General features: G+C 39.7%; 1 protein-coding gene across 2 annotated transcripts; it reads left to right on the top strand.

Moving 5' to 3' along the window:
• The first annotated feature begins 1,526 nt into the window (after nt 1–1,526).
• Nucleotides 1,527–25,966, top strand: phldb3 (pleckstrin homology-like domain, family B, member 3). Of its 2 annotated transcripts, none has more exons than XM_023276198.3 (15): nt 1,527–2,013; nt 10,217–10,372; nt 10,573–10,683; nt 11,030–11,167; nt 11,658–11,786; nt 13,336–13,518; nt 16,049–16,159; nt 19,170–19,271; nt 19,666–19,753; nt 20,290–20,467; nt 22,211–22,292; nt 22,651–22,806; nt 23,484–23,694; nt 23,941–24,026; nt 25,326–25,966. In XM_023276198.3, the coding sequence occupies exons 2-15, from the start codon at nt 10,226–10,228 to the stop codon at nt 25,458–25,460; spliced, it is 1,857 nt and encodes a 618-aa protein (XP_023131966.2). In that variant the 5' UTR covers nt 1,527–2,013; nt 10,217–10,225; the 3' UTR covers nt 25,461–25,966. The 2 variants fall into 2 exon arrangements, with proteins under 2 accessions (XP_023131966.2, XP_054869790.1); XM_055013815.1 differs by lacking the exon at nt 1,527–2,013 and adding an exon at nt 9,336–9,489.
• Nucleotides 25,967–26,381: the final 415 nt, after the last annotated feature.

Below are 26,381 nucleotides of genomic sequence, written 5' to 3'. Positions count from 1 at the left end.
CATTGCTGTGGTGCTCAGCAATGTTTACAGTGACTGTCTAATACTTAATGGTATTTTAATCTCTACTGGGAGCTGTATGAGACCGCCATAAGGACTTATAAGTGTTCTACCAGCACTTTATATTTATACAAGCAAGAAATCTACTCATATTTACAATGTTTTATTATTTTAGGTTTGACCACCACTTCAAAAACCTTTTGAGTTTTTTTTTTTTGTCATAAATAAATCAGGAAACTAGCAAATATTTGCCCATGACAACTGGTACCAGAGAACTTTGGGCATTTTTGCATGAAAATGCCCTTTCAATTTGCTAATCAACTACTTTTTTCTCCTGTAGAGTAGTAAATGGTGTCTCTGCACATTTTCTGTAATGTAAAATGTCCAAAAAAAAATTTAAAAATGTAAAAATTAAAATTAAAATGGCCATTATTACTCCAGGAAGCACAGGTACCATATACGGATTTAAGTACCTTTTAAGACCAATAGAGGAAGAAGCCCAAATTCTAAGTTTACTATTCTTGAAAAACAGAAAACTTGCAAATATTAACCTTCAGTAATCTGGTACCACTGATTTTGTGGCATTTTGCATGAAAAAAAATGCCATCTTAGGAACTAATTAACAAATAATTTCAGCTCTGAACTACTGGACAGTGTCTTGATGCATTTCCTTTCATGTATAAAATGTCAGAAAATCTAACTGTTTATTTCATTTTATTTAATTTAGTGTGACCAAAAGAGAAAGAAACTGCTTTCTTATGAACTTATCAACTAATAATTTCACTTCTTAAAACCCTTTTTTATATGCTTGCTTTTATGTGATGTCCATTTCTAATTTTTTCTTATTTTTTATCGTCTATTTGATTTTTTGTAACTTTATATATTTGATCATTTTATTCTTTTTAAAAACTCTTTATTTACTTATTTAAATTATTCACTAGTACTACGATTATTCTTATTACTTTTTTTAGCCTTAATTATTTTACCCTTTATTTTCTTTTATTCCACTTCCCATTCCCCATACTTGAATGTGGCATTTTATTATGTCATCTGGTGTTGTTGCATTGTTTTACTTTGAAAATCTCATCAGCCTTCTGTTCAGCGGTTCACGCGAGTATCCATCTTTAATTTTTTGCTTTATTTGTAAAGCATTTTGTAAACTAAAAAGTTATTATCATGAATACCATCCATTATGACTTTAATATCAAACATCAAGTAGAATTATCAACTTTCAGACGTCATAAAAGAAGATTTTCTGAAAGTAGTTTGCACTAGATTGCAAAAAGTTTTTAAAAAGTGCTTAGTGTATGTTGTGAGGGTCAGTAATCTGAGTAATATCACCGTATAAGTTCAATCTTCTATGTACCACTATAACATCATAACAGTCCCATGGGAGCTCGTCTTTAAACGTATTTAAGTCGCCTTTCAGCCACAGCGCGCTGGCAACACGCCTGGTGACTCCACAATGAGAAAGCCCCGTCAGTTCCCAGAATAGAAATCCCCCATTCCAGCGTTTGAATGAAACTCTCTCCCCGCACAGTCTGTACTGCACAGAGAGACCGGCGGTGGTTCAAGTTTGCTGCGCGTAAAAACAAACAAACAAAACAAAAAACAAAAAACAACGAGGGGTTGAAACCGGCTGACCGTTTGTGCCAAAACAACCCCAAACACTTGAATTAACCCGCCTTCCGTCGTCGCCCTCCTCCGCAGCTCGATCCTACCTGTTGACAAGCCGCTAACACCGACCTGATCTACCATTTCTCTTTTTTTCCTTCACTGGGAGGGATTCAGTCAAACCAGGGGGAGATAAAATCGGCACTAAAGCAGCGATAAAGCTGCTGTCAGCTGCACAGCAAACAACCGGCGAGGTCCAAGTCACTTTTACGCGTCTGGAAGTGAAACAAGTGTGTCTTTTTGTTCCGCGTTTCTTCTGGTGATCTGTATCCGGATTTGGCACTTCATCATGAACTGGAGAAGTTGTATATCTTGACGTTTAAATCGGATCGTGTGTTCCAGGTAAGATTTCATTTAACTCGCTTTCCCCCCACCTTTTTTTTTTAGTACAAAGTCAGCAGACCTCCGCTTGTAGAAAGTATGAGGCGAAACCGGCTTCACACGACACATACTTCACACAAACTAAACTCCTTACACTTATGTTTCTTAAAGTAGTGATTCTGACATGAGAACTTTACTCGTAAACCACATCCAACACCTGCTTTTTTATGTTTGCCATCACAACAAAAGAGGAATTGATCCAGCTTCCTGATGTTGTCTGTATTTAGTCAAAACTGGCTTGTTGCTTGTGATAACAGTCAAGCCATGATTCATTAATCCAGGCTTCATCTCACTCTTTGACCCACATAGTCAAGATTATCTGAGAAAATGTTCACAGCAACTTTCTCTGAGATCACTTGCCGTCTCTCACACCTTGTCCCATGACAGTAAATTCCACTTTTGTTTACAATAACCTTGAGATATCAGCTCTTTTTATCCCTCCATCAGCACTGGGAGGGTAAACAGAGTGGGTGGGAGTGTGCTGAGGTAGGATTGTGAGAAAAGATTGTGAGGATTTGCTGTCTAGGGACTTCTGCCTTGAGCTTTTTTGTCTGTCTCATGCACACACACACATGTCTTGTTTTGACCACCACCAGACAAATCTGTGTCTGAGCCCTGTGTCCCAGGCTGTCATTAGTGGATCACTCCTTCTTGCATCACAGTTCCCACAGATTTGCTCAAGCCAAAGGAATTTCTGGAAGGAGAGTTGAACCTGCAGTGGCAGGCTGGGAGCTGATGGATAACACTGTCTCGCGTTATATCTTAATTTTTGTATTTCCTTCAATGAGTTTTTCCAGCGTGTAGGTCTTGTTTAAGCCTAAATGTGTGGTTTATGTTGTTTGTAGTCTTTGATGTACTTCACCAGGGTTGCAGCAGGTAACTGGCAGGAAAGTACAGATGTTTTTAATAACATTAACAATGTCTCCGCTCTACTTAAGTGTCCCAGTAAGTTGTGATGGTGTTACAGTGATCCAGAATGCACACTTATAGGACCCTAAAACTCAGGCAGCTAAATGGAATACAAGGGTAGTTCATGTTTTTATTTCACCTGAGGTTTTCAGGTCAAGATATCTCTGTTTAATCATTTTTTTCTGTTTTGTTACAAAGCAGTGTAAGATAACTGTTGCTATTTCCTCAGCGCTCACCGTCAAGTCTTCAATCTCAATCCTCAGTTTGGTAAACAAATGCTGTTTTTCTGTTGGTTTTTCCTGCTAAATTCCTTGATCAAAGAATCAGGTCTTTGCTAAACGTATTGATTAACCTACTTCATCCAGCTCTACATTGCCGGAGTTATGATGATACATTGACAGTTTTAAATTTTCTCTTGCCTTTTGTTGGTTTCTTTCATTTCCCAGACTGCCTTTCAATATCCTCCAGCGAATGAACCTTCATCTTTTGCATCTAGTTATAATTTATGTCTTTCAGGGAGTAGAATAATGTTGACAGCTGTAGATGTTTATTTGCAGCCTTCAGTAGAACGTGTATTGTGACTGCAGTGCATTCTGGGCATTCTGGTCATTCTGGTCAAGCTACTTATAGAGAATAAGCTCATATAGTATAACTTTTTGTTGTTGTATCTGTCTGTCTATCTGATATATTTCTGTGATTATATGACTTCTGATTTGAGTCATGATTTCAGTTTTTTTTAAGTCAAGCAGAAGATTCATACAGCTGTTTCTGTTTAGACAGTAGAGAAAGCTGGAAGTGATTTCTAAATAGGAAAAATTATATTAATTATGAGGTTCAGATATTTTATGCGCCTCAAGTCACAGTATTCAAGTCTTATTATGGCAATGGTAATGAAACTCGGTTGTAATACTGGCGCAGGATTAAAACATTGCAAGCCGGGGTCATGCTTACTCATAGAAAACTAGCATGTCGGCTCCTTCTTCTCAGGATTTCTCCAGATCTTCAAGCCAAGTTCTGGAGATGAGTGATTGTCTAGAATGTTTGCCAGAGCCTGGCATGTACAAGAGATGACTGAAATTGCTGAAGAGTGTTTTACTCATAAAGCTGCCATTGTAGTTGCAGCACAACACCTCAAACTGACATCAGCTTGTCAGCCAATTCTCCACAAGAATGCGGATAAATGCACCATATAACAGCCACAGTGGGCCCAGAAATGCACTGTCCAATAAAACGAGATGTTACAGTTTTCCTTTAATAGTCAACTTATTGTCAGTGTGTTTATTGCCTTATTCAGAGTACCGGGTCCCATGCTATTGCTATTATCAGTGGTTTTGTTGTTTACATTGCCAGTCATGTGTCAGGCAAGATTTGTCACTTTTTTTTTTTTTTTTTGCAGTCAGACAGTAACAGCTGATTGACAGCCAGTACTCACTTCTTCACCTGCTCTTCCTGCTCACAAACTCGTAGTGCGATGACAGCTTCCAGGTCGTTGGCGCCGAGCCAGCGGGAGCCACATGCAACAGGTCCAGAGGTCTCTGCAGTTTAGTCCTCGGCATTTAATCTGTCCAATGACCGTGTGCTTTTTGGCCGATTCCACGGATAGATCAACATGTCAGGTTGAGAGTACCTAGACATCAAAACGTCTTGCATCAGCAGAAAGAAGTAGCCACTGCAATGCTCTCCAATCAAACTTAAATCTTCTTAGATAATAGCAGGGACAACAGGGCCAGAGCAAGAGAGCGGCAAAAAGAAGGCAATCTGTGTCTCCATTTTGACAGTAAAAATGGGAAAAAAAATGTACTTATGCTCTCTGGAAACACTGTGTGCATAAGATAGTGATGTGATGATGTCAGACCTGCAACTGAACAGAAAGTTTTAAAGCCTGGAGATCTGGTCTGTTTGAAGCCACAGCCTGTAATTGTGGGAAAATAAAAAAGAATAGGTGACTTGTCGTTCGAGTTTGCAAGGCTTAATAGCTGGTTTCAGTCCTGTGCTTTCTGCAGATGAGAGGCACTTGGACACTGAAAAAGCATTTTGTCATCTGCATTGTAGATGCAACTCTGGTCTGTGTCATGCTACTGTTTTCTACTGTACAGCGCAGCTTTAGGGTCACAGTGAATGCATGTTGTGGAAAGCCTGACTGATTTCACAACTTACTAATCCTCTAAAAGGTTTTAGGAATATAAACCTAACATGACAGCCACGTTAAAATTAATTTTACAGTTTTATTCCCTTTTTTTCAGTCTCTTCAAGGTCGTTGACCATTCTATTTTCAGTCAGTGCAAATTTCACCTAATTAGAGTGTTTTGCTACATTGGCAGATCTAAAATCCAAATACATGTGTTGTGTGCATGTATTTTATCAGTACTGTGTGATGGAGGTGATCAAAAATGTGCAGGATTTAAATGAAACACAAAGCAGAGGTTTTCATGAGTCCAGATGTCCTCATATTGTGCCAAATTGGAACATCTGTTGCAAACCACCGAGCTGCTAACACATACCCCCTGTCTGTTGTTTATACTTGTAGTGCACAGTCACCCAGAGATTAGTCCCTGTCAGAGCTGAGTCAGCTAAGTTGCCTTTCAAAGAACTCACTTTTCACACATTAATACAGATTTGAACAAGTTTAATGACTTTTATATGATCTGGATCCGTTGCCTGAGTTGTATTCATTCAAACTGCATCAGAGCAATAATTTATAATTACAAAATAACTTTTCAACTGAGCGACCAGACTTGTGAGCTCAGCCTGTGTGGATTCATTTGGCATTGTACTCTACCGGCCCTCTTTACGAGGCACTTTTGCTCACGCGCTCCACGTGTGACATGTTTTTCCCCCTATAGTCCTCTTGCATTGAACGCATAGTGACAGCCTGTAATCAGCATTCACACCCACACAGTGAATGCCATCGTCAGAGCTCCTTTGTCCTGAATGTAGCTGGTGGAATATAGCTGTTGTCAGTGTTGACTTTATGGTTTTGTGTACACAGTGCTTAGCCCCACTTTTCCCTGTAGCCACTCACCACTGAGGCAGGGTCCAGACAGGGACAAGGTCAGTGTGTTGTTGCCCCAACTGGGGGGTTATATTACAAGTTTCAGAAACATATTAACTTAACATATTTTTAGCCATAGGTTTGAACACTAGTGGGTCAGAGACATGCTGACAAAGGATATGAAATGGGCTCTTCATTGTTCAGTTTACTTGTCACAGTGAATGTAATTGATTCAGTCCTAAGAGTTGTATAATATCACCTGTGCTTCCGGAAGGAGCTTTCCAGAGTTTGAATAAATAACCCTTTTAACATCTTCAGATGATCTCAATTTAGGCTTCAGACTTAATTGGAAACTTCAGATTAAAATCTTTTTGCAGTTTGTGGGAAATGCTACTGGTTACATGCAAAAAGTTGCACAGTTAGAGAGAAGTGAACTCATTAGATCTCAGTAACCTGCTCCTTAAATCTGCTGTAGGCTAGTGGCTCATGGCCATATTGGCTGCTTTTAACATACAATAACATACCTGAATCCCTGGTGGTGGCTGAGTTGCCTTGTGGGTAATGTAGGCATAGTTTCCGGTCATTGATATGGGTCATTTTCTACAATATCATTACACCAAGTACTGAAAGAGAGATAGAAGCTGTATTGTCTTGTGTATTATCTTGCAATGATTTAGTGGCACAAGCTCCATATTGACTGACTTTTGTATGGATTAGTTGAGCTCAAACACACAGCTGATATACACTGCGATGGCTGAAGATCCAGTGGAGCCTCGCAGTGAAAGACTAAGTGATAAGACTTTGCTGATGTGAGCACATGGTGAGATAATATGACACGAGTAGCATTCCTCTCCTCCCTGTTGTTGTGTTGTCGAACATATTCTCAACTCCCTCACACTGTTCGTATTGTGTGCGTTTGTGTTGTGGTCAAACAGTCATTGCTGGCTATTGCTGAGACTTTTCAAATTATATGATCAGTCTGAGAGTTGTGTCTTGTTTTCCCTCTGGGTAGTCCTTGCATAACACACAAACAAACGCACAAACTCATGCAGACTCGGTGTTGAACTGAGTCTCCAGTCACTCCCTCCCTGCTATCTTATTCTCCAGAGGCGCTCCACTCCCCGCAATCAAGTCCAATTATTTTGGGCACAGAACTGTGTTTTGTTCTTTTGATCTGCTTTTCAGGCCCTCTTTACCATTTTGCATCTTCTGATTGTCTTTTATTTTTATCTTTTTATTCCCATGTTTTGCGTCTCTTCTTACTGTCTCATTCAGTGTACTTTGTTTGTTTAGTCCTTTATTTGTTGCATTTGCACAAACCACTGTGTTAACATGAAAATATGGACTTTACTCCTGAACATCTCTCTCTTTTGGCTCTAGTGTTGATAGGGTATCTGACTGGACTTTAGTTAGAGGTCAAACCCTTGCACAGACGTTTGTTTGGATAATGATGTAACTCGCTGTGCAACTTTCTCTGCCTTGGTTTCCCTAGAAGTTGACGGCTTTAGCTGGACAGCAGAACGTCTAAGATTGCAATAGAAAATAACTGGATAAATGGTAGATTCTGGTGCTGAAGTGCTGCATAGCTTCTCTACTCTAGACATTTACTTTATGGACTCTCCTGGCACCAGTTCAGACTTTTTCACATGAGCATACAGTTGTGTAGGATGTCATCTCAATCTGTTACACTTTGTCATGCAGTAAACAAGAGTAGTATATGATTAGTTTCTTTATTGTGCAGCTCTTTTTACTTTATTAACCAGAAGCATTTTCTGGGCTGTTGTTGCTACTGTACGCTAGAATTTCAATGATACATAGATTTTTTTGTCAAATATGAAGTTATTAATTATTTGGCAACTATTTTGATAATCAACTTATTGATTTGAGTACATTATTAAGACAAAAAAACAATTCTGATTCTAAAATGTGACTATTATCATGTTATTTTATTCCTCTTTGCCGTCTATCTTTGAGCTGTGGACAAAACAAGACTTTGAAGAAGTCGTCTTGCATCTTGGGAAACACTGATCGGCATATCTCACAGCTGTCTAGAAATATCAATTAACTGAGAAAATAACTGACAGATAAATCAGCGGTAGAAATAGATGTTCGTTGCAGCAATGGTGGTCAGTATTTACCTTTAACATAAAATATACTCTATCGGTTTGTAAAAGCATTTCTATTCTGACCCAATACTCCTTTTATGTGAGCTCTGTGTACACTAAATAGTCACTTTATCAGTCTAATAAGCTTGGTGTGCCAAAAAGTTTACTTTTATGATCCCCAAAATGTTCAGTCAATATGATATTTCTTTTAGCAGCGAGGTTCCTATTTAGTGGGGTTGCTCTACTGGATTGTATTCTATGAAAATTCTGCACTTATCATGAATATCATTAGATACATCTCTGTAGTCAGGTACAACACTGCCATTTCAACACATTTCAAACACTTCCGACATTGTCACTAAAGCAGAACATTCTACACTTTGTAAAGGTGGAATTTATGGATTTCCATGGACTGCACAAGTTTACCTAATGAAGTGGCCTCTGAGTATTTATTAACACCATATTTGGAATCAAGGCTTGGCTTGATATGCACATGGTATTGAAGTTAAAGGTAGTCAGCGGCTTTCATCCAGTGCACGTTTTGTTGTCACTCCTCACAGTCCGCTAGATGTCAGTTCTGTATGTGCCTTGACAATAAATCTGGCATGCGTACACAATGCTGGCTCTGTAAATAGGAAACAAACAAAGGACCTTGATCTGATCCACACAACACTATTACAGCATGTCCTGTGTATGTTTGAACTTGTTCATCCTGGTGTATTGTATTTTCTGTTATTAAATATGAGACTCTGTATGTCAGTATCATACTGTGTACTCCAACTGCTTAGATCATGGATGTCAAATCGATGGCATTTATCCTTCAAGTAGATGAAAACAATGTTAATCCTAAAAGTGAAAGTGCAATTTCAATTTTAACTTCATCTTGTTAACTTCTTAGGTCAGTGACAGCGGAAATACCTTTTATGACAGCTCATCAAGATTAAGAAGATGAGATAGGTCAAACATAAACCTCTTTTTTTCTTATGATTCTACCACATAGGCTGATATATCATGAAAAATGTGGGAAAGTCGTAAACAGTTGTCCAGTGTTTATTTTACAGCAGTAGATTTCACTTTTTCCCAACTTAATGAGAGGTCCATATAGTTTGTGAACATTATTGTGTTTTATCTAGATGTAGATATCTGTAAAGCTGCTTTTTGCACAGTCAATTTTTCACAAGAAACCAGACGCTCAATGCTATTTTTCATTCCCTCTATCTGTCCCTGCCTTCCCGACTCTCCCCCCGTCTGTCTGTCTCTCTCTCTCTGGATGTCAGTGTGCCAGTCGTTGTTTGGAAGCCCTCACTCATATCTCAGCTGTATATTTATCTCTGTACTTGTCCTCAGCCTGCATTCTCTGCAGCCTAATAAGGTCTTGATGGAGGGGAGAGGAGGAGGGCACAGAGGACGATGGAGGACGGTGGGAAAAAGGTTGGAAACTAGGGATCAAAAGTATTTTCCCACAAATCGGTTTTGGTCTGGGCACACATGCCCGTTTCTGCTGGTGTGCCTGTATTTGTGTAACCATATAGATGAAGGTAAAAGGACATAATAGAAGAAAGAGAGCAGGATAATACAGGCCTTTAGGCTGACGTATCCCCTAATGTTAGGAAGCACTTTGATGTAGAACCTTGAAAACACTGTACATAATTGATATTTGCTTGGGTTAAAGCCACATGAATGTGACAGAAAAACCAACGAGTACAATGTAACAGTGCTTCAAAGTATATTCTGATCTGGCTTCTTTCTTATACTGTCTTACTGCTGATGCACTTCAAAGCTTCTAGTAGAACACACTGCTATTTATCACGCTTGTGTCCACAAACACTGAAAGTCGCAACCCTGAAACACGACCACAAACCACCATCCACATCCTGAATTCTCTCTGCACTTTTGCTTTTGCTTCCTCCGGGCGAGGTGTTTTCTCCATCAGAGGCTGTTTTCTGGTAGCTGGAGGGGATTTCTGTGTTTTTTTTAAAGTGCTTACGCCGTGTTACTCAGCTGTGATATCCCCTCGGTGAACTGTCACCTGATCCCTCATACGCCTTCAACCGTGCAGCAGATTAGGTTACCACAATATTCACGAAAGTCAGCTGGACCACCCCACCTACTCCACCCCCTGGTCTGCCGCTCTTATTCACTACCTCCTCTGTTTTAGCCTTCAGAAATGCCCCAACACAACATGGAAAACTCCAGGAGCCAGTGGCAGCAGGGTCTGCGGCCGCCGTGGATCACCAGAGTGGCTGGAGGTCAGAGTCCCGCCTCCTCAGGGGCCGAGTCAGATACAGAAAGCAGCAGCACGGAGAGCGAGAAGGTAAGTGAGGGAGATGAAGCTGTTTTGGTGGTGGTGTTGTAATTTGTTGGGCTTTTTCGTGTCAAAAGTTCTCTCTCTCTTGCATGTACGATTTTCTTCCACAAACAAATCACAAATAATCATTTCCAGACAAAGCTGTTTACTGCCGTAAAAACTGCATGTTGTGACTTTGTCTGCTCTTTTTTTTCCTTTTCTGTCAGTCCTGCATTAAAAAGCTAGATGTGGGCTCACTGAAGGTGCTGGCATCGCCCTCAATGCTCCAAAAGCGAATTACGGAGATCGACCAACAAAAGGAGGAACTTAAGATTGAGGTGAGCATGTGAGACGGATGATCCAGTCATGGAGGCCACAAGAACATCAGGTTATCTCATCACATTTAAGGAAAACAAGTGATTTTGCACAGTGTAGCTCAAAAGGCTCAGAAAGTGTAAAATAAATCAGAGAAAATGAATTGTCATCTATCAATCCAGCTAATTTCAGACATTTGCAGGTTTGAAAAACAGACTTAAGTTACTTTGATTGCCTTTGCGCTGAAGCTTGCACATTTAAATCACCACACCATTTCCAAACACAGTCACGGTAAAGGAATGCGTATCTCAGACTTGCCCAAGGTCTGGTCAGTGTGATTCAGCTCGGTCGCGTCTCCCGTCCTTTCAGCTGCAGCTGGAGATCGCCCTGCTGCAAGGAGAGCTGCAGACGGAGAAGAACCAGCTGCACAGGCAAACGCTGAAGCTGCAGGCTCTGCAGCAGGAGGCCAGACAGAAAGACAAGCACAAACACAACAACAAACAAAAGGTGAAAGATGCACTTTCTGTGATAAGGTTTCTCAGTTTTTTTTCATTGCTTACAGAAATAGATGATTGTGATTTTTCTCATGTCTTCATAATTCATGGCCATCTTAATTAAAGGTGACAATGAAGACAAACTTGTTGCTGTAATATTTAAATGGTTTAATAAAGGCTTCACAATCACACTAGAAAAGGTTGACTTCAGGGATTTCAAATAAACACGAGGACCCAGTAATGGTCCACTAACATCCTCTCAAGATCATGTCAATGATAAGTCAGCTCCCATGCAATGATTGTTGGATGCTGAACACTCCTACGCACTAGGCTAGCACCGAGCTGCTCTATGCATGAACGCCTCTGTAAGCAGAGTTGTGAAACCGACTCGTCTGTGTTGTCTTTCTTTTGAAATAGTTTCTGTTTAGACTTTTTAAGCCAGGCGATGACTATACTCTCGATTCACTTTTTTCTTTATTTTTTCACCGTGTCTGTAACTGCAGGAGCGAGACAGTCTGGAGGAGGAGAGATGGAGGGTGGAGGAGTTGAAGAGGAGGTGTGAGGAGAAAGAAAAACTGATCCCCAGTCAGCCAGAAAGTCAGAGAGAACAGCTAACAGTACAGCTGCAGCAGGTGAGTGAGTGTACAGTATGGAGTCTTTTCAGGGTCTGTCAGATGCATCATCGTCATGTCTGCTTCACTGAGAATATATTACACACAGACTCAACTGTTCAGTGGGACTGCATCCAAAAAGATAACCTTTCTGGAAGTTGGAGTAATCAAACTAGCAATGTCATGTTGTCAAATTACAAAATATATTAGATGAAGGAGATTCAGTTACCAGCACAATAAAATGCCTGTTTCTACTTTGAAAGGGTTTGGTTAGTATGTCATATTAAGAAATGCATCGTAGCCCAAAAAAAACATCAACTTGCAGATTTTCAGATCAAAGCTTTATTTATTCTTGAAGCATCTAATCTTGCGCAACTGTTTTATTACCCAAATGTGCCAATTATTATATGTTGATGGCAGCTTTCCAAATGAAACCCAAAACTGCTACTGATACTTGATGAGCTGTGCTGACACGTAAAAGTGTGTCTAACATACAGGGTGTGTGGACGTCAGCGCTGACTCCTATGCATGTTGTTTGTCGACTACGCAATGTGTGATTGTTCAGTTCCTGTTCGACCTGATCTGTCAATGTGTCAGAAGTTTACGCACATCCACTCAGAACATAGGATGATGTATTCTTCTTTGCATATGTGACAGAACAAGATCTGAGACCTGTCTGTTTTTAAAAGCAGTGTTTCAGTGACAGGTTTGGTGCAGTCCAGTGGCAGGTTGTTACCTTCTGTTGTAACATGTTAGATTTACTTGGGAAGAGCTTAAAGAAACAGGTTTGGCACGAGCACATGCAAGTGTAGAAACAGAGGTTTGCGCAACAGAAATGCAGCACTTTTAAACACTGAACAATCCTTGATTCTTTCATTATCAGACCTTGTTGCACAGTTTTAATACCAATAATAGGGTCAAAAATGATGTCTTGAATGTCTTCTGTCTTTTTTATAGTGTGCACTGGAGGCTTTAACTTTTGGACTGCAGATGTTGAAGCAACATCTGCTTGTTATCTGGCATTAAAATAACAATAAAAAAGGCATTCTTTCATCTTTGCATAGTAATATTTTATCTAAGGAATCAGGCATGTTTGTAATTGCTGTGCAAAATGTCACAAAATTCTGCACAACATTAAAACAACCCAGTAAAAAATCAACAAAGAAAACAAACTGTGGGTCAGCATGTCAATATTTCATGTTTGACTCTTAATGAAGCTTAATTTGGTCTAATTAATGCCACAAGATTGTAAAAAGTGGCCATCACAGTTTTCAAGAGCTTGGTGTAACATATTCAAGTTGTTTATTTTGTCCATTTAAGAACCCAATATTCAACCCAGATCTGCATAATATCTGTGCCTACCTATCATCAAATAGTTGATTTATTCACTATTTATTTCATTACTGTAGTTTATTTCCAATGAAATGTGGTTAAAAGATGACCACTTTACTGTAAAGATCATACGCAATTCTCATTCTATAAATCCAACTCATATTAGAGCTGAAGCTATAAGATCAAAAGAGATGTTGCAGAACTGGTTATGTGAGGTGGATTCTTGTCTTCATTGCAGGAGAAGGAAGCAATGGAGGCGGCAGTTCGGGCTTTTGAAGACTGGGAGTTTCGCGTTCTGGAGCGAGAAAGCGGCATCGATGATGAAGATGAAAGCACAGCGGATAAAGGGAAGGACAGAGAGGGTGATGCAGAGATGGAGAAAGATATCTCATGTCAGCAGCATGTGGTCAATACTGCTCAGGTGAACACTGTGGCCTAGAGGCAGTTTTTTATTTCTTTTTTTCCGGGAATTTCACAGCTGCTCCCTGACGTGTTCCACGGCTTTGCAGCTTATCAGCATGTCATGTGCTTCGTGTCAGTGTTTGCCCTCACATAAATTCCTGCTCAGCGCAGACATGTGACGTCACACTTGTGCATACATCAGATGGACAAAATAACAGGAACACCCAACACTCCTGTAAAAATCTAATTCAACAGTTTTGCAAATGTCTGCATAAACAGTTCCTTTAAGACATATATTAATGACAGACAAAAATAGCAACTCCACAGCAACTTTTTTAGTTCTGATTGTGATTGAGATAAAAGCAGCTATGTGCTTTTATTACTCTGCAGAAATTCATTTTGGTTTTTTTTATGGTTAAAATAGGAGATTGCAGATCAGAAAAAGAGCTTTGAAGCCACAAATCTGTGCTCCTCCTACAATAATCACAGAGTTGGTGGCACTGATCAACAGAGCTATGAATCTTGCCCACATAGTATTTTTGTCCTGTAGCGCATGTAAAAAGTGTAATTATTTAATTATTGCCAAAGAACCACATTAGATAGCTTGTTCGGATGCACACGTGCATATTCTCTCCTTTTTGTAGCTACTCTAAATGGTTGTCACTGCAGGTTAAGACTTGCGCTCTAAAAATGGTGACCCACTCATGAACTCTTTACCTCACAGCATCACCCTGATTCTGTCATATGACTCCATACAGAAAGCCTAGTTACATCAGAGGCCACCATGAGTGAAAAATCAAAGACCAATGCACAGCGGAGAGGATGGAAAGATTGTATTGAGATATTTATCAGTTTAATTTTTAGCAGTGTATAGCTGTACAGCACCTGAGCTACATCATTCAGCCAATTAAAATGGTTTTATCCCCAAGTTACAGTCACCTTAACCTCAGACTCTGTTTTGGGAAGCAGGAGCTTATTGAACACACTGTAAGTGACTAGAACTAGCTTGATTGGATGTAGCAGAACAGGAAAAAAGCAGAAAAACAACTCAGTCTGATTTACTGTGGAAGTCAGTTGAATGATTGTCATTTTTAACCAATTCCTTCTGCAGCCTTGTGATTGAGAGATTGAAGAAATGGAGAAAACTGTGAGACTATAAAACTCCTCAGATCAAAATTATAGTAGTTGGATGAGGCCTCGAACATGTTAGCACTTGTAAATTAAAGCCCAAGTTTTTAGTATAACAACAATGAGGCGCCGACTGTTAAAACTTTGGCTCTTAGGTCGTACTTTGTTTGTGATTTATGGACGTATTTTTTCAATATCTAGTTCTGTTACTGAGGTTTACAAATCATCAGACATGACAGTGACGTGTATTTGGCTCTCACTTCACTTGATTTGTGCCACATTTACCATGATCAGTCATATTCCCAAAGCCATTATAATCAGTTGCTGCTAATTCTGAGCTAAATGCTAACATCTGCATGCAGACAACACTAACATGCTGATGTTTTCCAGTTGAATTAGCACCAAACAGTTGTAGTAGTTGAAGACAATGGGAATGTCACTTTTTGTAGACATTTGGTCATAAATATATGCAGCAAAAAAACTGAACAAATGAAATCTGTTGGTGGCACTGAATGAAAAGTCATCCTGAGGAAGACATGAATGTCTGAATCAAATATGTCAGACTGTAGTTGGTATATTGCCAAGCATATATATTTAGGAGATCACCAAAGTCAGATTTAGTCTCAGATATTTTTACGATCAGCTACCAGTTTTATTGACAAACTGTCTACTATCTAAAGGCACTGATCACATTACTGTATTAGGTGATGTGTTCAAAAGTCAGTTAAACTTCTTGTAAAACCAGATGTCTCAGAATTATTTCTGAAGTTTCCACTATTTTTCTGTTCTTTAAGTGAGAAGAAATGTACTTTGTGTGATCTTTGCTTTGTTCTATCATTGGAAGTGTCCCAAACGCTGCTTTTCCACTGAGTCCACCAGCATAGATGGAGAAAATAACGTTGAATTGTTCTTCAATTAGCCTGAGTATGTAGCAGGAGGAGGGTCGAGTGATAGATGAAGGCTGGGATTGTGTGAGAGGGATGTGAGGTGACTCAGCTGCACTGTGGCCTCGCTGCAGTTGACAACTCATCTCTACATCGTCTTTCTGTCTGTCCGTGTCGCACTGTGTCACATTTTCTGCCCTCAGGTTTCATATCATTCCATCTTTTTCTTTGAGTTAAACTTTCAGCCCTGCTTCCATGCATCTCTCTCGTGCCCCTCATTAACTTGCAAAACAGATATTTGATTTGCATTGTGTCGGCTCAAGAGACCTACACACTGAGCTCGGAGAGACTGCATTCGCTCACGCTGACACACACACGGCATCACATCTGGGATATTTACACAATATTACTTCACAACATAATGAAGAGATTAAGTAAACTCGGGCCAGACACATGAATCAGCTTTAGACATTTCTTTTGAGGAGAAGAAACCATATGGCAGTCAGCGCTGATGGGAACTATTGTGTGAACATTCAGGAGCGAGTCCAGCAGTTGGAGAAACAGCTGAAGGAGATGGAGAGGGAGAAGGAGAGGGAGCTGAATGCCCTGAGGAAAGAGAAGAGAGAACTCGTCCACACAACTCAGACGGTAAGAGGGAGTCATGACAGTATGGATTTTACAAAATCAGTCTCAAGATTTTATTTGTCTTGTACAGTTTACATTGAAGCTATTAATTTTACTACTATTCCTTAATAGTGGGGTGTAGTATTACATTGTAGAGGTCAGTTCATTCTTCTTTCTCTGATATTTCATATGCTGAAAGCAGTGTTTGACTGATTTCAGCTTTTGTATTTCCTAAAGAGGTTACACAGCCAACTATCACAGATGCAGGTGTGTGACATGTATACAGTCTTTTGCGTTGTATTCCACATATTTGTAGATTATATTGCGATGGATTTTATACATACCATGGCCTATTATTGAGAGACTCTTCCACAATGGAATGATTGTCCCACACCTGTGCCGACAAAGGAGGCAGAGGATTATCAAGTGAAAATTTCTCTCCAGTCATAATTTTAACCCCTAAAAAGTCATCACTGGGTGTCAAAGTACCATATTTTAAAGTTTTTCTATGAAAACATTTCTTTCCTAATGCTAAATGGTCCTCCAGTGTAAGAGTAGTGTAGTGTGCCTGGGTGAGAATTCTACAAATGAATTCTAAAGAGCTAAATATTTCCCAAAGACAGAGCTGAATATACCCCAGTATGCAGAGTTTAAGAAATACCTGTTACTGATCTGCGAAACATCACTGGCAACAAAAAGAAATACAACAGGTTTGTTGGCATTCTGGTGCACATTAGCTAATTACATTCCTTGGATCACCTGAGATACCTCAGCTATTGTAATTAACATTTTACTATTAATAGTTTAGAACCTTTCCCAACTCTACAGATCACCTCAGCCCTAAGGAGTGCTTTAAAGTCTTTCAGCTGTTTTGGTTTTGCATCCATCAACTACTGGCTTGGTTAATCGATCTAATTTCTGCTCTCAGAAAGCAGCCATTTTCAACAAAAGAAAAGCCACTACGTCCTCAGCTTCAAACAGCATACATATGAAGTTGGCTAGAAGCTGGTGAGCATATTGGAGCATAAAATGGCTAAAAAATGCTGTTTTCCTTCCGAGTTGTTGAGGACCCACAGAGCTAAGACAAGAGCCGATATTATTGAAGTTGCGTCCGTCCTTTAGACAGGCAGACAAGTCCAAATGAATACTAATGTTGCTCTGTACCTGTTGGACCTGTAAATAAACAATTTTCTGCTAACACATTTGGCATATAAACTTTAAATGGTGATATTATAGCAGTGTTGCACTTCTAGTTTTGCCCCCAAGTAGCCAAAACAAAAGAACAACGCAAACCATGCTCGGTTAGAGGATGTTATCTGAACTCTTGCAGTAAGTTCTTTTGAAAATAGACTGGATATATTATGGTCAACAAATGGTATTTTATATAAATATAAATCTGGCTTGGAAATATTTTCAAAATGAGTGAGATTTCCAAAAGGTATAATGAGGTACTGTTGTGTTGTGTTGCTTGTTGTAATTGGAAAATCTGGTTTAGATAATTTATATCCTGTACCAGTAACTTTTTCAATAAATTTGAATACAATTTATAGATCTGATTTATTGGTTAGGTAATCTACATTGATGATGTTAATAAACTAACTGACCAAAGGTGGTATAAAATTATGAAATTGTTAAAAATGTGTCCATTTTGTGATATTGTCCAAACATCAGTGGGACATTAGATGCTACATTGCAAACTTTTAGTGATTCAAATTTCCCAATAATGCCACATAGAAAGTAGTTTGCGAAAGATATATTTGCCATTGTACAAAAAATGGAAACTCAGACGACTAAACTAATTCTAGACTAACCATTAATAGTCTAATTTCTCTTTTGATTTTGCTATTTGAGGCACAATATAGCCAAATTCCCCCTTTATACTGAGTAGTTAATGATTTCAGACGTCCCTTTCTTTTTTCACTGGGCCTCAGTTTGGAGTTTATAAAGCATTCAGTGATTCAGTGACTATGAGCAGCAGGTTTGAGTATAGCCCACACTGCCATGTGCTACTGTTCCAAAATATGTGATTTACTCTGGCACTAATTAAAATGTACTGTGACTTTAGCACACAACCAGTGGCCTGACTTTGATCAGAGCTGTGACGGCACCAGTTAAAACGAGCAGGAGACAAGATCTGGATGAGGAAAAGGCAAATCAGGCTGGTGGAGGGAGGGAGGGAGGGAGGGAGGGGATAGAGGGAGGAGTAAGCAGTATGAGGGAGGGTTGTGAATGTGTGTGTACATGTGAGTGTGTGTGGATGTGTGAGAGAGGGAGAGAAGACAAGCTGGGAGAAGTTTCACATCTTCACAACGAGCGGTAAGCTGAAAGAATGCGCTTAAATTGATCTGCGCGGCGTTAAGATTGTGCTCATCTGGGAACTTGTGCAAGTGAGAGAATAGGGAGTGAGGGAGGGCAGACGGGAGTGGCAGTGCAGGGGAGGACAAGAGAGCGTCAGAAAACACCACCAAGTGTGTAGGACTACGATATGAGTGCATGCAGGATGTGGCTTACTTCTGTGTAGTGAACTTTTATGGTGGGATTTTTGTGTCTTTGGGCAAATTGACTTGAATAGTAGCTAGTGATGGAAAAAATGACTCTGATTGGATCATATTGTTTATTAAATCTTGGAGAAAGCGGTGCCGAAACATCTGCCGAGGCCTTGTAAATGCTTGTAAAACATTCACTAACTATGCGTGGAGTAGTGAAAGAGGCAGACAAGGGTTAAATCGTGGACTGCATGTGGTGACTGAATTGCTCATGTGCTTGTGAGTCAAGCAGGGAGGCATGGTTAGAGGGAAACATAGTGAGGCTGTGATAATTGTTTGGGTTTTTTTTTTAAACTCATTACGACCCCTTTTGGGAGTGCAGATGAGTTCACATCCTCAGCCAGATGTGGTATGTCCAACTCAGCAGCTTTTTGCTGTGTTTGTCATCTTCCCCGCAGCTACAACTTATATAAATTAAACAGTATCTGTGCCTTATAGCCAGGGTTCATCACAGATACTGATTTTCACATTTTAATCTGGTCATACAGGTTCTCAAAGAGAAGAAGCCGCTCGCTGATTGGTCGAACATCACCGGCTCAGCTCCCTGCATGATGTCACTTTCTCCTTTGACCATTCACAAGCCTCCTCAGGTATGCAGCTTGTCACCATGGATACAGCAAGTTTACAAAAGGGCGTCAACTAACATATTAATTATTATTTATTCTCAATTTGTCAGTTGTGTATTCTATAAAATGGCAGAAAGCTATGAAGTTGTCATTACTACAGTCACATATTACATGATCTGGTGCCTTTTTTTGACTCATCAATAGTGTAAAACTCAATGATATTCAGTGTAATGCTGTAAAAAGTTCAGAAAACAGGCAAATATTTACATTTAAGAGGCTAAAACTGGTGAATTTTTGGCACTTGTGCTTAAAAAGATTTATATAATTTTGAGAATACTGCCTGACAGCTTCTTTTTTTTCATTTTTTTTTTTTTTTAAACAAGATTTAAGAGTATGCTCACTGGCTTTTATTTTGTAGGAACCATGCAAAGAAACAACCAGTTTGCCCAGAAGAAGGAGCTCACATCGCAACAACAGATTCAACGACAGGCCGCTCTCAGCACAGGGTGAGCGATTATCAGCCCTCCTTTTCTCTATCTGCCATTGTGATCTTGATTGCTTTAGCTGAGAGGTTTGTGATATAGAACAATAAATACGCTGTGTCTGCACTCGTGGCCTCATTTTGTCTGTTTGTTCAGTTCCCTCCCTTTTAGTCAAATCGAAGGTGTGTCAGTGGAGCTGGAAGGTTGTTATTATGTTGGTAGAAAGCAGGATTTGCCGGTAGCGACTGGGTGAGCCAGAGAATCGCCCGTATACTTAAGCCTAAAATCTCCTCAGTTGTATTTTTCTCACATGCTATTTGTCACTGAATACCCCAGTAGCTTAATCTACATGGTCATGTTGAGTCTTGCCAGGGGTTTGTCCTTCTCCTTACTTTCACTCAGTCTCTTTCTAAATGCTGTAACTGAAAAATTCTTTATCTGGCTGAAGTTAGCATCTTGATACTGGACCTCCACTTGCAGGATTTTTCTCATACCACATCTTATATAAAGCTATTTTCCCTGACCAATGGATGCCATTTTCTATGTCTTTCTGCTCTCAGGGTTGGTGAGGATGCTTCCTGACAGCCAGGTCCCTGAGGGTTTCACTTCCCCCCTTACCTCCCATCGGCTTAGCAACGGTCACAGCAACGGTCACAGCAGCGCTCACAGACCTGGGACCAGCAACGGTGCCGGGCTGCTCACTCCGTGCAACAGTGCAACAAGCTCTCGCGCTGCCAGGTCAGGTTCCTCACTGCTTGGCTGATGAACTATTTTTAATGCGCTTGTAGAAGTTCATGTACTTCTGAAGCATTTAGATGCAACAGTAGGGGCAGGAGTTTTTATTGTCCATACCTTTGCTCACAGAAGTGAAGGGTTTAATATCACAATGTTACTGTGAGGGGGATCAGTTTTAAATCAAGATGCACACAGTTTCAAATCTTGGGCCTAAACTTAATTTCATATTTTTTGGACATTTAATTTTCCTTTTATTCATTTGTATAACGCAGTAGAGTTAGATATTCAGGTTATGACCGCTTAGTAATAAAAAGAAAAAAAAAAGTCTTTGAAAACCGGGAACACAGACGCAGCACTACAAAAAAAGTCTGACGCGGCACGAAACACACTCATTCAGTGTAAATTACCTAACAGCTTAACCACACAATCTAAATCACTGGCTTTGTGGGTCAAAACAAAAGTGAGAGTTGTTGGTAGCAACTTTGTACACACGGTGAGGCTGCTAATTTTATGTTTTCCTTTCTAAATGAGTTTGAGTAAGGCATTGTTATTCTTGCTATTAATATTTCATTTAAAATGTATTATTATTAGTAGTAGTAGTAGTGGTAGTAGTAGTAGTATGAAGTATTTCGCCTTGCAGCTAGAAGATCCCCAGTTCACGTCACGGCCTTCCTGAGATCTTCAGTCCAAAAACATGCTGAGGTTAATTGGTAACTTTAAATTGTCCGTAGGTGTGAATGTGAGTGGGATTGTCTGTCTCTCTATATGTCCCTGCGATAAACTGGTGATCTGTCCAGGGTGTTCCCTGCCTTTGCCCTAAGTTGGTGAGGATAGGCTCCAGCCCCCCCATGAGCCTAATGAAGATTAAGCAGTATATAGATAATGGATGGATGGAATACTGTGTTCCCTGCCTTCGCTCTGAGTCAGCAGGGAGAGGCTCCAGCCTCCCCACGACCCTACAAAGGATTAAGTGGTGTACAAATAATGGATGGATAATAACACAAATGATAATAATAACAAGAAGAAGAGTAGTAGTTGCTGTTGTTGTTGTTATTGGTAGTGGCAGTAGTATTAAATAGAATAAAAATATAACCAAAAACTTTATAATTCAACTATTGTTACGTATTATTAAACTTAATTAATATTTGTGGCTACAAACGATAACAAACTACTCAACATAGACGCAGACACAACAGCAACAGTAACAGCTAGATTTAATGCGTTTTGGTACCTTCTACTCAGTAACAGGACATGTTTTACAGTAAACATAAGACTTTACACAGCAGTATAAGATGAGGTTGGGAACTTTATTAGATGCTCGTGTTGTGGGAGATGTTAACATGAATAGGTAGGTACTCAACTGTGAATGTGATTATTAAATAGAATTATTATTACATACAGTGTTGTGTAAAACTTTGAACATATGTTATATTTAACTCGATTTTAAATCGCATGATTTTGCCTCTGTTGTACTGAAAAGTGTCATATTGAAGTCCAACTATAGTTCAACTCTTGTGTGCTTCGCATTTATTTCACTGTGTCTGTAACTGATCGATGATACTGTATCTTTTACTGTAACACTACTATAATCTGGTTTGAAATAAAAAGTGGCTAGTGTCATAATTTTCTGAAACCATATATCTCTGTTTCACTCATCGACTGTCATTGGCATATTTCATCTTGACCACCTGTATATGGCTGGTGCAGGGATTCTGATTCTGCATATTATCCCTCTTCATCTCGCAGCCCGAGCCTTTTGGATCTCGTGGAAATCGAGAAGAAACTGAGGGAAGCCAAGGCAGAGAGAGAAAGGTTGCTCAGAGAGAGGGTGAGTCACCTGCCGTGGGAAACACTGGCCGACACCTCTAATCACCAGCGACACACTGCATTAGACATGGCTGTCTGATCCCTGACACCCACTCAGCTCACACATGATGGTCCAAGTAAACAGCCAACAGATGTGTGGATCTTTTGTAAAGAATGTTTGCAGCCCTAGCAAATGCCAAGGCTGAAAAATGTGTATCAAGAAATTTAGAGAAAAGGGAAGCTTAGAATTCTTCTTTGAATAGTTCCAGTTGTCATAAAGCAGTATTATTACTGTCTTCCAATTTCTGTGACACTGAAAATGGTTTTCATGTATTTTCATCGATGGCTAATAATTTGCTTTGGTGCATGTGTGCACCCAGGAAGAGCGACGGCGGTTACTGTTAGAGGAGAGAAGACAAAGGGAGATAAACTCATCCAGAACAGAACCACCAGAACCAGAGACCCTGCAGAAGCCAGAGCCAGAGCCACAACCAATAGAGCAACCAAAGGCCATTTCTTCCCCAAACTCCTCAGAGGTATGAATGAAAATGTAAAACACATTTTCTCAGTCAACTTTTACACTGAATGATGAACAGTTGAAATAAAATGATCAGAATCGATGCAGCAGAACCAAAGATGTAATCGTTTTATTGTATGTGTTATTTTTGTTGTTAAAATCTGCTTCCTAAATTACTGCTAATTCTGTGTTAGCGGCTAATGGAGCCTTAAAATAAGATTCTGATTTTTTTCATAGTTATGTTGTCGGTTGTGAAAATACTTGGAGCAAGTGAAAGCACACCATGTCCAACAGTTTAATTTTCAAAAGGAAAAAAACTGTTAATTTCCATTGCACTTGCAGGAATATATGCAAAATAGATGCAGCAGTGCTCTGACTTATAGGTAGAACTCCAAAAACTTTTCCTATAATTCAGCTCTGTGGCATCTTTTCTTGGACACATCTTTCAATTTTATATTTCCCATTTTCTATAACAGGTTTTCTGTTTCTTTCTCCAGACATTATAATGAACTCTTTTCCAGTATCATGATCCTATGCGATTCAATTTCTGTCATCTATGATCAGAGAAGGCCCCATTTTAGACTCGTAAACAAGTGCAGCCATTATAGAAGGCCACTGAATGCTCATAGCGTTTCCTCAGTTTCCATGGCAAATGGATTATTTTCAAGCATGTCTAAGCTCCGTTTGTCTCTGCAGCAGCGCAGCCTTCCCCTCTTCCTCTCGGCAAACTTTGACCTGCGGGCCCATGTGGAGGCTCTGGGTCACGGCGTGGCCGGCTGCACGGACCTGCGGCTCACGTCTCGACGCTGTGCGGGTTTCTTGACCAAACGAGGGGGAAGGGTCAAAACCTGGAAGAAGAGGTGGTTTCTGTTTGACACGGACCACCGACGACTAGCCTACTATACAGGTTAGACTGGTTGGAGGAGCGCTGTGTTTGCATGAGTGAAAGCCTTCTGTGTGTCACACTAGAGGGAGGTCAGGCATTAACATTGTTTTCGAGCATCGATCCATTTTACTATTTTTTGGAGTTTATAGAGTATGAACTTAAATATGTTTTGCATTCAATGTCAGAGCACTGTGAACTAACTTGTTTAGCTCGATCCAGCCCTGGTGTGTTTGTTGTAAGCATTTTTTCCCTTTCCCTTTGCTGCAGACTGTGATGAGAGGAAATTAAAGGGAGTTATCTATTTCCAGGCCATAGAAGAAGTTTACTACGACCATCTACGAACAGCTACCTCTGTGAGTTCTCATACTTTACACAAACTGACTTCTGTTAAAGTTTTGCATCCAGCTGGGTGCCTCTGCTACATCTATAGACTTTGAATCCATGTAGGAACAATTTATAAGTGTAGTTTAAAATACACAGACTACAAGACAGAGGCCTCTTGTCTTTTCTTGTTGCTTACTCAAATATATCATGTAGCATGTGTCTATTGTGGTGTACACACAAGACATAAAGTATGATTAACTGGTTTGAGTTTCTACAAAGGGGCTTATTAGATAGAATATAGGCCTGGCAGATTTACACGTGATTACAAACAAGAACAACCTCTTTAGCTATTCGAAATCAAAAGCAGGCCCTAGACAACCACCTACTGTATTTGCTGCTTACAGCCCTTGGGGTCTTTAAAAAAGTGGCTTGTGACCCAACAGGTTCACAATCAGGCCAATGAAAAGCACATTATTTATATTCTGATTTATCCAACAGCCATATAAATCAGCAAACAGTTTGTCTTTGGGGTAATTGTGGATAAAATAACTCATTTTTCATTTGATCTAAGTTGTATAAAAATGCGGATTATCAGGCTGCACCAATGAAAATCAAGATTCAAACTTTGTCAGCATGTTCATATAGTGTTTTTTGCTAGAAGACACACAGTGAGTGAAACATGTCTACCATGAACATGCAGCATACAGATGAACATGAATTTGTTTTTGAGACAACCAGGGTTTCGTAACAAACTTAAGGATCCAATCCTGTCAACTTGCAAGCAGAGGCTTTCCGTATCATTATTAATTTTAGGGCTCCATTTTCATTTTGAACTTGTATTGTTTGAGCTATTCTAATATTGCATCTTGGCATTGAGCAGCATAGTGTAGTCTTACAGTGTTTAGGAGGAAAAGTTGTGGAGTTAGATCCAAGTAGTTTTAAGGCATAGAGCTTCATAGAGCTTCTAAATTTGTAAATCTAATGAACACATACAGTTTTTAGTGGTTTAATCAATGCCAGGAGAGGCAGTTTTAAAAACAAAGAAACATGCTGAGTTTATTTAAAGCGATATTGGATTTCTTTTCTTACTGAAACAACAGAAGGCTGTTCTGCTACTGAGAAAAGTGTGAGAACAGAAGTATGAGAGCATTGCTTTAAAAGACAAAATCTTTCCTTGTCTGTCCAGTTTGAGTTCATCCGTCAGGCTCTAGACTGAGATAAATGAAATCTTCATCAATCAATCATCATTGTGAGAAGAAATGAAACTCTTCAGTGTTATCACAAAACTTTTTTTCATCATATTATCACTGTCTGTCCCTTCCCTTCAGTCACCACGGCCCACTCTGACGTTCTGTGTGAAGACATACGACCGTCTTTTCTTTTTGGTGGCTACCAATGCAGTGTCCATGCGGATCTGGATGGATGTTATTGTCACGGCAACAGACGAGCACAGCCGTTATTGACCTTAATGCATATGTGACTGCAAAATCTATGAGTGAAGCGACAGAGCAGACCCAGCAGTGGGTTCTTTTTCCACTTTTCTGCTGTAAGAGGGGCTGGTTTGGCTGAGGATCCGCCTCGAGGGGCTCATTCCATACCTGGACTCTTGAATGTGAATAAACTGCGTGAGGTGCAGAGGGTGGAAGTGCACAAACACAGTGGAGGAAGCTGTTACTGACAGAACGATTCACCAGCTGCAAACCAGCGGCCTGCACTCTGGCCTTCTGTTACTGGGAGGTTTTTACTCTCTGAGCCCGACCTCCCCCTGCTGGTTACAGTCCAGGATTACAGGACTTTTGTACACTACACAACGATACACTACAACAGGGGGTGGACACAATAATAGCAATACCTACACTGTGTCTGTATTCAGTTAAGACAGATTGTACATTAAATTTTCAAGATTATTTATTATATTTGGAAATTTCTGTGGGTTTGATTTACAAATAAATGAAGATATACACTGTTATGGATGCACTATTAAATGTTTATTAAAAAAACAATCATTGATCTAATGTTCTCCTTTTACTCAAGTTAAACCTTTTATTGGCAAGAGATGTAATATTATATATTAACTGTGGCAAAAAGAAATGGCATAATCCTTAGATACGGCGGTTTTGCTTTTAAAATGATTATATATTTTTTCAGTAATAATGGCTGGTTCTGTGTTGTCACTTCTAACTGAACTTTCCTCAGGGAATTTACAGATATAAAGTACCATGCAACTCAAAAAATCCCTTTTATACTAGTATAGCAGACATTTGCCAAATATATATCTGACACTGATGTGTAGTTCAACTGAAAGACTGTTTTTAATTTCATAAGACCAAATCTCATTGTACCTCAGATGCACAATCACTTAAAACTGTCCTTCAGTTTCTCTT

Source organism: Amphiprion ocellaris, chromosome 9 (genome assembly GCF_022539595.1).
Source record: "Amphiprion ocellaris isolate individual 3 ecotype Okinawa chromosome 9, ASM2253959v1, whole genome shotgun sequence".
Classification (NCBI taxonomy): domain Eukaryota; kingdom Metazoa; phylum Chordata; class Actinopteri; family Pomacentridae; genus Amphiprion; species Amphiprion ocellaris.
The sequence above is the reverse complement of the archived record's forward strand: the minus strand, read 5'-3'. Positions and strand labels throughout refer to the sequence as shown.